Source organism: Phyllobates terribilis, unplaced genomic scaffold (genome assembly GCF_046119375.1).
Source record: "Phyllobates terribilis strain yellow unplaced genomic scaffold, ASM4611937v1 Scaffold_9__5_contigs__length_417890890, whole genome shotgun sequence".
NCBI classification, from domain to species: Eukaryota; Metazoa; Chordata; class Amphibia; order Anura; family Dendrobatidae; genus Phyllobates; species Phyllobates terribilis.
In genome coordinates, this window is record NW_027362769.1 from 109,895,184 (window position 1) to 109,907,808 (window position 12,625).

A 12,625-nucleotide genomic window follows, 5' to 3' on the forward strand; every position below is an offset into this window, starting at 1 on the left:
CTCACATTTCCCAGACATTTCAAAGTAAACACTGATGCCGTTGAGCACTGCTGCCAGCATAGTAAGGAGGTGTGCAGGATTCCTTCTGCGCAGTTAGAAAGCAGGTGGCATTACCAGACAGGCTTTGGGTGCAGGTGGAGGACCGAGAGGAGGTTGAGGAGGCAGAAGCAGTGGAGGAACTTCGAGATAAAGAGGATTGACGCACAACTCGTGGGGACGGTAAGACTTGGACAGCAGCCCCTTGTCCTGCTGTCACCATAGTTACCCAGTGCCCAGTCAGCGACATGTAACGCCCCTGTCCATGCCTTCTCGTCCAAGTGTCTGTGGTGAAGTGCACCCTGTCACACACAGAGTTTCTCAAAGAAGCGGTGATGTTGTGATGCTAGTGGAGCGCAGGCACACCTTTCTTTGAGAAGTAGTGCCGACTGGGCATCTGGTACTGGGGCACTGTGACGGACATAAGGTCTTGAAAATCCTCTGTGTCCTCCAGGTGGAAAGGCAGCATTTCTGTAGCCAACAGCTTGCAGATGGTGAAATTCAACCTCTTAGCTTTCTCATGGCTAGGAGGAAATGGTCTTTTACTTTTCCACATCTGAGGGACCGAGGGCTGGCTGTTGTGCTTAGACGGTGTTGAGTAGGGTGTCCCCGGCAAACTGCCGGTCTGTGAGGAAGATGCAGGCGGACATGTTAGGTTGCCTTGATCCAAAGGTGGTGCTCTCGATGTCGGAGAGCGCTCAACACTAGCAGGTGTTTCCACTTCCCAATGAACTGACGACCGCCAATCACACTGGCTGTTGCGGGTAAAGAGGTGGCAGGTCTGCGTCCAAAAACATGTGTGACTGCTGTCCCCCCAGTCACAGAGGATGAAGAGGCTGCGGATGCACAAGATGGGGCAGACGGTGGTTGGCCCAGCCGGCTAGGCCGCATTGTAGCACAGTGAGCTTCCCACTGCAACTTATGCTTCATATCCATGTGACGGTACATGCATGAAGTACTCAAACTATGGATTTTTTGGCCTCTACTTAGCTTTTGCTGACAAATATTACAGATAACACGAGTTGGGTCATCCTTATCGATCTGAATAAATGCCCAGGCTATGCAAGGCTTAGAGCCCATGTGACCTGAAGAGCCACTACGACTTGTGGTCAGAGGCAGAGTTGTGGTTGAGGATGCAATTGTTGACGTGCTTCCAGTACTCCGTCTCTGTTCAGGAAGGCGCAACCTAACCTCGTCGTCAATAGCATCTGTGATGCCCCGCTGCGCTTGGTATCACAGATCCTAGAAGAGTGCATTGATGGAATCCTCCACAAGAGGCCCCCATAAACATTCACACATCTCCACCTTCCACCTCAGACCAGCAGAGGGAGCCCGTTAGGGATATAAATAGGGAAGGTGGAGCTAGGCAGTTCAGTTCCTCTGAAGAGCTCCTGCAGTAGAGAAGCCTAAGAGAGGTCAGTCTGCAGTGGAGCTCAGTCTAGTCTAGAGAACGCAGTTAATAGTTCAGCAGTGGAGCACGAGGCTCCTGCTTGCTAGATTCAGGGAGCCCAGATAGAGCTTAAGGTGTGCCGGTGCCGTAAGATCAGTGAAGCGCGGCAAGCTGCCGTTAGTGTGTATAGCCTAGTGAGGGCCCGAGTAGGCCGAAGGCGAGTGGCGAGTTAGTACATAAGGGGCAGAGGAGCTTAACCAGCTCACCCCGAAGCATTTACCGGACACAGGATCCGAGCTTACCAGTATCTCTATGACCCAGTAAGGCATAACCGGAATCCCTGGAGAACTACAAGTCCCAGGATCGCTAAGGTGCTGATATGTAACAGAGCCAGGAGATGCTTAGGCCCCGCATACTGGGAGCGTGAACTCCAAGAGAAGGCCCACCCACAAGGTCAGCCAGCGCAGGACAGAGACAAAGTTAGGCCTAGCTCCAGGCAGGTCAGAAACTTACTACGCAGAGGCAAGAAACAGGAGGCCCTACACCCGCTCATTGGGGAGGATCCTGATATGCACCCTTCACCCTACAGTGCTCCGGGATGTGCCTGAATTTCCACCAGTAAAAGGTACTGAAGTGACTACCGTGTCCGTTCCCGTTCTTGCTCTGACCCAGCTGGGTCTCGCCTGTCCTGCATTCCCCCTGCATACTCTGCCCTGAGACCTAGGTCCACCTGTGGGGAGCTATACCATCGAGCTGCCTTATCACCGGCCTCAGTGGACTGCTGCAGCGCTGGTGCTTGTCACCAGATACCACAGGTGGCGTCATGAACTCTTATAAAATTAACAATTATCCACCCTTTTAAAGAGAGACCCCAGGGTACGGGCCAGGGAGCCGACCACCGCGACATCCCCAAGGCCAGGCAAATGCCCGGGTACCGAGTCATCCCCATCCCCAGGGCTAGTCACATCCTCCTCCACCTCCTCTGCTGACCTCATCGACTGGCTGACTGTGGGTTGACAGTAAGTGGGATCTCCAACCTCGTCATCATCACCCTGTGTGTTATCACACCCGTCGTCCTCAGAGCCAACCTCTTCCTGCCCTGACCGAAAAGTCAAGTTGTCGCTCCAATCAGGTATTTGAGTCTCATCATCGTCTTCATCATTGTCTCCACCAACAGGAGTTACAGTTTGGGAACAAGGGTCTACATTATTCTCAGAACCTTCTTCATCTGGTCCTGGATCCGACTTATAAAGATTCTGGGCATCAGATCAGATCATTTCCTCATCTGGATTAACAGAAGCTCTGGAGCAGACCTCCGTTTCCCAGGCTATAGTATGAGTAAACAGCTGTGCAGACTCAACCATCTGTGCTACCCCATACTCAGACGGGCAGCTGGAGACTTGGGAGCTGTGAGGAAGCAAGTGCGATTGGGGTGACACCTCTGAGGACTGGAGTATTTGTGATGTTGAAATTGAGGTGATGGAGAGCCCACTTGAAGGAGCACTTGATATCCGTTGAAGCACCTGCTGTTTTTGTGCCTCATTTAGAATTTGTAGCGATGGGCGTGTCCGTAAGAATGGGATCGTATCACATTGTCCACGAAAAGAAGTCGACATCTTAGTTTGGCTGGAAGATGGTCTTTCTTCTGCAGATGTTACTCCCCCCCCACCGTGGGGGGCCTCGACCCACCGGCGGACAGGCACCAGTATTGGGATAGGGGGGCTGGCCGTCAGGGTCCACCGCGGCTCTGGCACAAACCCGGCGACATAGAGGTGGCACGGGCAGGAACGGACTGGCCGTGTCGGCTTCTCACTTTTTGGATTTTAGAAGGGCATGACATGCCTATATCTGTGTCTCCCCCTCCTTTTACTCCTCCACCTCTTTTCTTTTCGCATGACTATATGTACTTGTCACTTTTCCATGTGTTAGTTGTGTCTTCTGAGCAGTTTGTCAGCTTTTGGACACCTTTGAAGGTGTTTTCTATGTGTTTCTATGTGTTTTTGTTTGCCTGCCATTGGTTTTAACGGTGTTCGAAGGTGTTCGACGAACAGTTCGACGAACCGAACCGAACTCGAACACTACGGGGGTGGCTCAACACTAGTTATTATCCATGTACTGTGAGACGACAATACTATTTATCTCTGTCCATCATTCTGTATTGTGACATCACTCTATTTCTTACCCTGTACTGTGATATCACTATACGAGGGGGTACCCAAAAGAAGCATGAATCGTCTTCTGGAGGGCATGGCGTTTATAGTACAGGCTTTGCCGCTAGGTGAATGTTCGCGGAACCCTTCTGAATCAGTATGGCAGCCGACGTTGTTGGGAAAGGTTACGTTTGGCTCCAACGATTCTTGTGTTACAAACAGCCTCCAAGGAATCTGAAATGTGATTTCGGTTGATCTTCGACCATTCGAACTGAAGAAAAAGTGATCAAAATTCGTCAAGCCATTCTGTAACATCGCCGTCGGTCCATTAATGAAAGTTTTACATATAGAATTTTAAAGGAGGAATTGAGCATGAAATGAGTTGGAGCAAAGCTTGTGCCTCGCAACAACCATTTCTGAAACTTTTTTTCTCAAAAGTAATCAAAACGTCATAGCCACACATTGTTCATGTGAATCAGCCATCACAAAGTAGGCAAAAGATTGAACAAATCGTTGAAAAAAAATCACTGGAGGCAAATGTAACCTTCACCAATAATGTCTCGTCCATATAGTCCATGGCATACTGACTCGTCCATATAAAAGGTGCCTCACCCTTCAGAAGACAATTCCTGTTTCTTTTGGGTACCCCCTCGTATTTATTACCCTGTACTGTGACATCACTGTATTTGTTATCTTGTATTGTGACATCACTCTATTTATGACATTGCACTGTGACATCACTGTATTTATGGCCCTGTACTGTGACATCACTTTATTTATTACCTTGTACTGTGACATCACTCTATTTATGACATTGTACTGTGACATCACTGTATTATTTATGACATTGTACTGTGACATCACTGTGTTTATTGTCCTGTACTGTGACATCACTGCATTTATGACATTGTATTATGACATCACTATTATTTATGACATTGTACTGTGACATCACTGTGTTTATTGCAATGTATTGTGATGTTACTGTATTTATTACTGTGCCTTTGATTCATTAATTTATACTTTATTTAGTGTATTCTTTTTGTCTTTTTTCAGAATTTATTATTTTCTGTTCATTCTGTTCAACTTTCTTGATAAATTCTGCTCTACACACATCACACATATATATATATATATATATATATATATATATATATATATATATATATATATATACAGTATATATATATGCCCCTTGCATGTTTAAGGTTCAAGAAATACTCACCAACACATCAAGAACATTATAGTTTGCTGCATCTGAAATTATTATGAAAAGTTTCTATATTGCAAAACCAACGAACTTTATAGATTTGTTTAAATCCATGTAATCATGTCATAGATAATAGTCATTATACAGCGCTGTACAGAATGTTGTGATGTGTTTATACATGTATTATAAAGAACAGAATGTAATGATGTGTTTATATATAGTGGCTCAGCAGTATAAAATAATGTGTTTAGATATACACTATACAGGGCTCTGCAGAATATAATAATATATTTGTATTATACAAGGTTCTGCAGTATGTAATAATGAGTTTATATATATTATACAGGGTTCTGCAGTATATAATAATGTGTTTATATATGCACTATACAGAGCTCTGCATAATATATTAATGTGTTTATATATGCACTATACAGAGATCTGCATAATATATTAATGTGTTTATATATGAACTATACTGGGCTCTGCAAAATGTATTAATGTATTTAGAAATAATTTACACAGGGCTCTGCATTATATAATAATGTGTTTTATAGTATATACATTACATAGGACTGTAGTATATAATAATACGTTACATGTACAATATACAGGGCTCTGCATTATATAATAATGTATTTATATATAATTTATACAGGGCTCTGCAGAATGATGAAGCAACAAGAATTTTTGAAAAGTATGATAGATTCATGAAACTTTTAGATGCTCATGATCAGGAAACATTCAGCAACTGGTCCGACAATCTATATGACGTCTGTGAATCGCATTTGGGTCAACCTATATTACAGTGCGGTGAAGATGGACTGTATGAAACTAACTTTAACCCAATGGTATCTGTTTTGTGTGACATTTTCAGAATTTCAGCGAGCATAGAGCTTACTACCTGTCTTGATAGATTTTGTATTCCCTGGGTTTCAGTATCTATATTTGATTAAATTAATTTGATGCCGTCCATGAGGGGCTGTTTTAACCAATCAGAATATAGATGTTCCAGGGTCTGGAATTTTTAACTGACTGACATTCCTGTAAATGGCCATAACGTCTGTCCACAATTGTGGAAAGATTCATTACCTAAAAGTATAAATGTCCAACAAATGAACTCTGAAAATGGCAAATTGATTGCACAAGCTACAAACGTTCGGTGTTAATTTTTAAAACAAAGGCCCAAAATATGTTGAAAATGTCATATCATAAAATTTGGATTTCACAGGATCCTTTGCTATGTGATATATTTCTTATAGCTTGAGATTGTTTTGAATTTTTCTTTACATGTTTCATGTTTAGCTAGCAGCTGTTCTTCGAGAAGTGAAATATCTTCAGTTCCTGAAAATGTCTAACATCCCAGAGAAGGCCAAAGATTTGTACCTGAAAAGGAAAGAGCTCCAAAAGGTACCTTAATATCCTATGTTTTCAACAGTGCTGTTTTACATGAGACTGTCCCACAAAGAGGTGGAGATTATGTGTATTTGCATAAGATGGTGGGACATATGTATGTTTCCATAACAGGGTTGAGACTTATGTGTATTTTAATGTGGGGGTGTGGCTTATGCATATTTGCATATTAGGGTGGGGCTTATGTGTATTTGAATAAGAGGGTGGGGTGTAAATAGTTCTCAACTCGGGACTTCTAGGGATGGTTCGAGACTAACATTTATTTTAATCCTAAATGTCTGTCTATCTAATGTAATAATATACTTTAACTAAAAATTCCCTATTGTTCCCTCACTACACTATCTAACTGCTTTGTTTTTTTTTACTTACTTCCTTATTAATGATGCTTTGTTTGAGAATCCCCAGTGCATTCTTGGATACTCAAACAAGTTGTCATCAGGGGGCCACCCTGAAAAAAAGCATCTTCATTGATATCCAGCTCAGGGGCTGGGCTAGTCCCTGCTCTACTGAGCATACATCGGTTATAAATTCCGCTCAGTAGGATCTTGTCACTTTGCATTATTCTTTTTAACGCACAGTGACAGTGCGCTCCCTCGCCGATTCTGGTGAGAACTGACAAGCTGGTAAGAGAGCGCACTGTCAGTGCACAATGTAAGAAGATTATGATCAGAGCCTGCTAGCGCACTATGACTGTGCATGTTGTATAGTTGCACAGTGACAAGAATCTACTGAACATACAGTACGTCAGAATTGACAACCGACGCATGCTCAGTAGAGCAGGGACTAGCCCAGGCCCTGAAATTGAAGTCACTGATGACACTTTGTTTCAGGGCAGGTTAAAGGCTGCAGCAGTGACCTCATCCTCTGCCCACTGATGATGACTTTTTTTGAGCATCCCATCATGCACTGGTGGTTTTCAAGTGAAGCGTCATCAAACAGGAAGTAAGTTAAAAAATAAAGCAGTTAGATAGGGTAGAGATAGGGAATTTTAAATTAAAGTGTATTAGAAAAGAGATTAGATTATGGCATGAAATACGGTAAATATGTATTTCAGATTAAAATACATCTTAGTTTGTGTCCACCCATTTAAGAAGCAACCAGTTTTGTGTGCACTTGTGTGTGGGTTATTAAAATTATTATTGCTAGTTGTTTCTCATGCTTATTAATGCTACTATATGGAAAACCCAGTGTTACATAGTGCCCATTCCAATCAATAAGTTGCATGGGATGCTTTATATCCACTCTTTATTTAGAACAAGAGATGTGGATACAGAACTAATAACTTGGAATTCCCTTATGTCTATATTATTGAAACCTATGTAAGCAAGCAATGCCCCTTCGCAACCTTAATGGACTGAATTGTAAAATTACCATATATTCAAAATTAAGGAGGATTTACCACCAGATTTAAAAACTATCCCTGGAAACAACCATATTGGAGACATATACTTCTTTCCTGTGTTATCTTTGTAGATTGGATGGAAGGGTATAATGTCAACTGCAAAGAATGGAAATTAATTGACCAAGAAATGTCACAGATTATTACAAACTCCAAGAGGTATTGGGCTGCGGCCGCCTACCCTCAGGACTAGGAAGTTAAAGGTGTGAGAAAAATGAACATACACATGTGAACATAATTGTTACATCTATCTCATATTGTGGCCATACTACATCTTGTCTCTTTCTCCATATTGTGAAGCTGCATAGAAAGCCTATCTACATGTAAAGGGACATCCTGTCTTAACACCCCTTTAACTATTGATCCTTTTGTTCTCTACGAGATAGGCCACTGCCAGAGATTTCTACCAGTGGCTCTCTGAGAGAGAACACAGGAGTGGTCAGCAGAGAGAACGTCCCTGTGTATAGGATAGGTGGGAGAGATACAGTCATGGCCGAAAGTGTTGGCACCCTTGAAATTGTTCCAGAAAATAAAGTATTTCCCCCAAAAAATTATTTCAATTACACATGTTTTGTTATACAAATGTTTATTTCCTGTGTGTGTATTGGAACAACACAAAAAAAACAGAGAAAAAAGGCAAATTGGACATAATTTCACACAAAACCCCAAAAATGGGCAAGACAAAATATTTGGTTGAACACCCTTTGGAATAAATAACTGCAATCAATCGCTTCCTATAACCATCAACAAGCTTCTTACACCGCTCAACTGGAATTTTGGACCACTCTTCCTTTACAAACTGCTCCAGGTCTCTCATATTTGGAGAGTGCCTTCCCCCAACAGCAAGTTTAAGGTTTCACCACAGGTGTTCAATGGGATTTAGATCCAGACTCATTCCTGACCAATTCAGAACTCTCCAGCACTTTGTTTCCATCCATTTCTGGGTGCTTCTTGAAGTAGGTTTGGGGTCAATGTCCTGCTGGAAGACCTATGGCCTAGGACGCAATTCCAGCTTTCTGACACTGGGCACTACATTGCGACCAAAATCCTTTGGTAATCTTCAGATTTCATAATGCCTTGCACCCTGTGCCAAGGCGCCCTGTGCCAGAGGCAGCAAAACAACCCCAAAACATTTTTGAACCTCTACCATATTTGATTGTAGGTACTATGTTCTTTTTTTGTAGGCCTCATTCCATTTTTGGTAAACTGTAGAATGATGTGCTTTACCAAAAAGCTCTATCTTCATCTTATCTGTTCACAAGACGCTTTCCCAAAAGGATTTTGGCTTACTCAGGTACATTTTGACAAACTGCAGTCTAGCTTTGTTATGTCTCTGTGTCAGCAGTGGGGTCCTGCTGGGTTTCCTGCCATAGGGTTTCATTTTATTCAAATGTCGACGGATAATTCGCACTGACACTGATGCTCCCTGAACCTGCAGGACAGCTTGAATTTCTTTGGAACTTGATTGAGGCTGCTTATCCACCATCCAGACTATCCTGCATTGCAACCTTTCATCAATTTTTCTCTGCCGTCCATGTCCAGGGAGATTAGCTACATTGCCATGGGTTGTAAACTTCTTGATTTTGTTGTGCACTATGGACAAAGGAACATAGAGATCTCTGGAGATGGACTGGTAACCTTGAGATTGTTGATATTGTTCAACAATTTTGGTTCTCCAGTCCTCAGACAGTTCTCTTCTCCTCTTACTGTTCTCTATGCTTAGTGTGGCACACAAAGACACACAATGCAAAGATTATGTCAGCTTCTCCCATTTTTTATGTGGTTTCATATTTGATTTTCATATTGCCCTCACCTGTTACTTGCCACAGGTGAGTTTGAATGAGCATCTCATGCTTGAAACAAAGTTGTTTTCCCACAATTTTGGAAAGGTGGCAAACAATTTGGTCCTGCCCATTTTTTGGATTTTCTGTGAAATTATGTCCAATTTGCCTTTTCTTATTTATTTATTTATTTAACTCAATTATATAGCGCCATTAATTCCACAGCGCTCTACAGGCATTATCAGCACTGTTCCCATTGGGGCTCACAATCTAAATTCCCTATCAATATGTCTTTGGAGTGTGGGAGGAAACCGGAGAACCCAGAGGAAACCCACGCAAACACGGGGAGAACATACCTTGCAGATGTTGTGGGATTTGAACCCAGGACCCCAGCGCTGCAAAGCTAATCGCTGAGCCACCGTGCTGCCTGAACTTTTTTTCCTGTTTTTTTGTGTTGTTCCAATACACACAAAGGAATTAAACATGTGTATAACAAAACGTATAACGGCAATACTTTTCTTGGAGAAATACTTCATTTTCTGGAACAATTTCAAGGGTGCCAACCCTTTCGGCCATGACTGTAGGAGCTGGTCGAACTAATAGCCAAGCCATCGTACGGTCAAGAACTATCTGATATGTATGGGGAGCTTTATCTAGGCCTCAGGGACTTCAATGGAGTTAATACAGGTAATGAGATGACGTTGCTTATCCAACTCCAGTCTGTACAGCAAAGCTGACTACTGAGCTATAGAAACAAGATAGGTCAGTTTATTGTGTCTGCTATAGTGGCCAGTGAGAAATAATATAAAAAAAACATCAAAACTGTTTTAAAATTAAACTTAATTAAATAATATGTTTTTTTTTTAAGTTACATTGCCTCTTAATTTTGGACATGCTTTTTTAACAGCACACAAGAAATCTCGACCTCATTTCTCAATGGTTCAATAGGATTCAAAAGACGATCTTACCAGTGGAAAGGGAACTTGTACATGATGAGCTGAAGCAGATTTACGAGAAGCTAGAGCCAGCCCTTAACCTACTAACATGGTATTCACAAGATTTGGACAGTTACATAGAAGAAGCCAAGGAACTGGTGTATAATTTGGACTGCCGGATTCTAAAAGCCAAGCAAAACGTGGAAATGATGAAGACTTTAATGAGCAACCTGAGTGAAAATTATTTAATTGCAAATAAAAATGGAAGAAACAATCTTATTCAAGGTCTTGGTGATAAGGAGAAAATGTCCAAACACTATATTATTGCCGAAGACGTCGGACAGAAAATTCAAGGACTTCTGATGGTATGATGTCTAATTCACTTATAGATGATGGAAAATATTATAAGTATTTCTTTGATATTATGTATATAAGTAACTAATATATACAGTACAGACCAAAAGTTTGGACACACCTCATTTAAAGATTTTTCTGTATTTTCATGAATATGAAAATTGTACATTCACACTGAAGGCATCAAAACTATGAATTAACACATGTGGAATTATATACTTAACAAAAAAGTGTGAAACAACCGAAAATATATCTTATATTCTATTTTCTTCAAAGTAGCCACATTTTGCTTTGATGACTGCTTTGCAACTCTTGGCATTCTCTTGATGAGCTTCAAGAGGTAGTCACCGGAAATGGTCTTCCAACAATCTTGAAGAAGTTCCCAGAGATGCTTAGCACTTGTGGGCCCTTTTGCCTCCACTCTGCGGTCCAGCTCACCCCAAACCATCTCGATTGGGTTCAGGTCTGATGACTGTGGAGGCCAGGTCATCTGGCGTAGCACCCCATCACTCTCCTTCTTGGTCAAATAGCCCTTACACAGCCTGGAGGTGTGTTTGGGGTCATTGTCCTGTTGAAAAATAAATGATGGTCCAACTAAACGCAAACCGGATGGGATAGCATGCCGCTGCAAGATGCTGTGGTAGCCATGCTGGTTCAGTATGCCTTCAATTTTAAATAAATCCCCAACAGTGTCACCAGCAAAGCACCCCCACACCATCACACCTCCTCCTCCATGCTTCACGGTGGGAACCAGGCATGTAGAGTCCATCCGTTCACCTTTTCTGCGTCGCACAAAGACACGGTCGTTGGAACCAAAGATCTCAAATTTGGACTCATCAGACCAAAGTACAGATTTCCACTGGTCTAATGTCCATTCCTTGTGTTCTTTAGCCCAAACAAGTCTCTTCTGCTTGTTTCCAGTCCTTAGCAGTGGTTTCCTATCAGCTACTTTACCATGAAGGCCTGCTGCACAAAGTCTCCTCTTAACAGTTGTTGTAGAGATGTGTCTGCTGCTAGAACTCTGTGTGGCATTGACCTGGTCTCTAATCTGAGCAGCTGTTAACCTGCGATTTCTGAGGCTGGTGACTCGGATAAACTTATCCTCAGAAGCAGAGGTGACTCTTGGTCTTCCTTTCCTGGCGCGGTCCTCATGTGAGCTAGTTTCTTTGTAGCCCTTGATGGTTTTTGGAACTGCACTTGGGGACACTTTCAAAGTTTGCCCAATTTTTCGGACTGACTGACCTTAATTTCTTAAAGTAATGATGGCCACTCGTTTTTCTTTACTTAGCTGCTTTTTTCTTGCCATAATACAAATTCTAACAGTCTATTCAGTAGGACTATCAGCTGTGTATCTGACGCGCCCCCTGGGCCAGTGCTGTTTGGGGGATACCCGGAGCCGGATCAGATGGGGGTTGTAGTCTCCGAGTGGCGGCGACCCGGTCCGTGCCCAGGGTGTCAAACTCAGTGTGTGGCAGTCTTGATAGATGTTATTGATGTTCTTAGTGTCGACTACGCCACCCGTTGATTTGCGGTCAAAAGGCCGCCGCTGCAGAAGGGTCCGCTGAGGCTGGTGGTATGTGTGCAGCTGTGGTAGTATAACCCCCAACGGGAGGGGTATAGCCTCAGGGGGTCAGATGTAGAGGATGGTGGTTGTGAAGGTGCAGGATGATCAAGCAAGAAGACTCAGAGTCGGGCTGTGCAGTTCAGGGGTTTTTACTTACGGGTGTTCTTATGGTCACTCTGGCCTGAAGCGACCACCCGAGCCGTGCTGCGTCCACCAGGTCCTGGACTCGGCCAACCCCCAAGCAATTCTGGAGCGTGGTCCTGAGCTCCTTTCTGACTGTCCTTTCTACTGGCCGTTCCCACCAGGGATCCACTTATGTCCGGCTCCCTCGGGTCTCTTGTTGGTCAAGCCTCCTCTGGGCTCCCTGACCCTATGCTTGGTATGCCTTTCTAGTGG

At 43.1% G+C, this 12,625-nt stretch overlaps 1 protein-coding gene across 1 annotated transcript in view; it reads left to right on the forward strand.

The window, feature by feature from the left end:
• The first annotated feature begins 5,447 nt into the window (after positions 1-5,447).
• The window catches only part of LOC141161707 (dynein axonemal heavy chain 11-like), a 1,128,345-nt gene continuing 1,121,167 nt past the window's right edge, over positions 5,448-12,625 (forward strand). Inside the window, exons 1-3 of the mRNA XM_073646926.1 lie at positions 5,448-5,634; positions 6,089-6,193; positions 10,284-10,676. Of these exons, the coding sequence (XP_073503027.1) occupies positions 5,494-5,634; positions 6,089-6,193; positions 10,284-10,676 (639 nt within the window). The 5' untranslated portion in view covers positions 5,448-5,493. The remainder of the gene's footprint in view (positions 5,635-6,088; positions 6,194-10,283; positions 10,677-12,625) is intronic.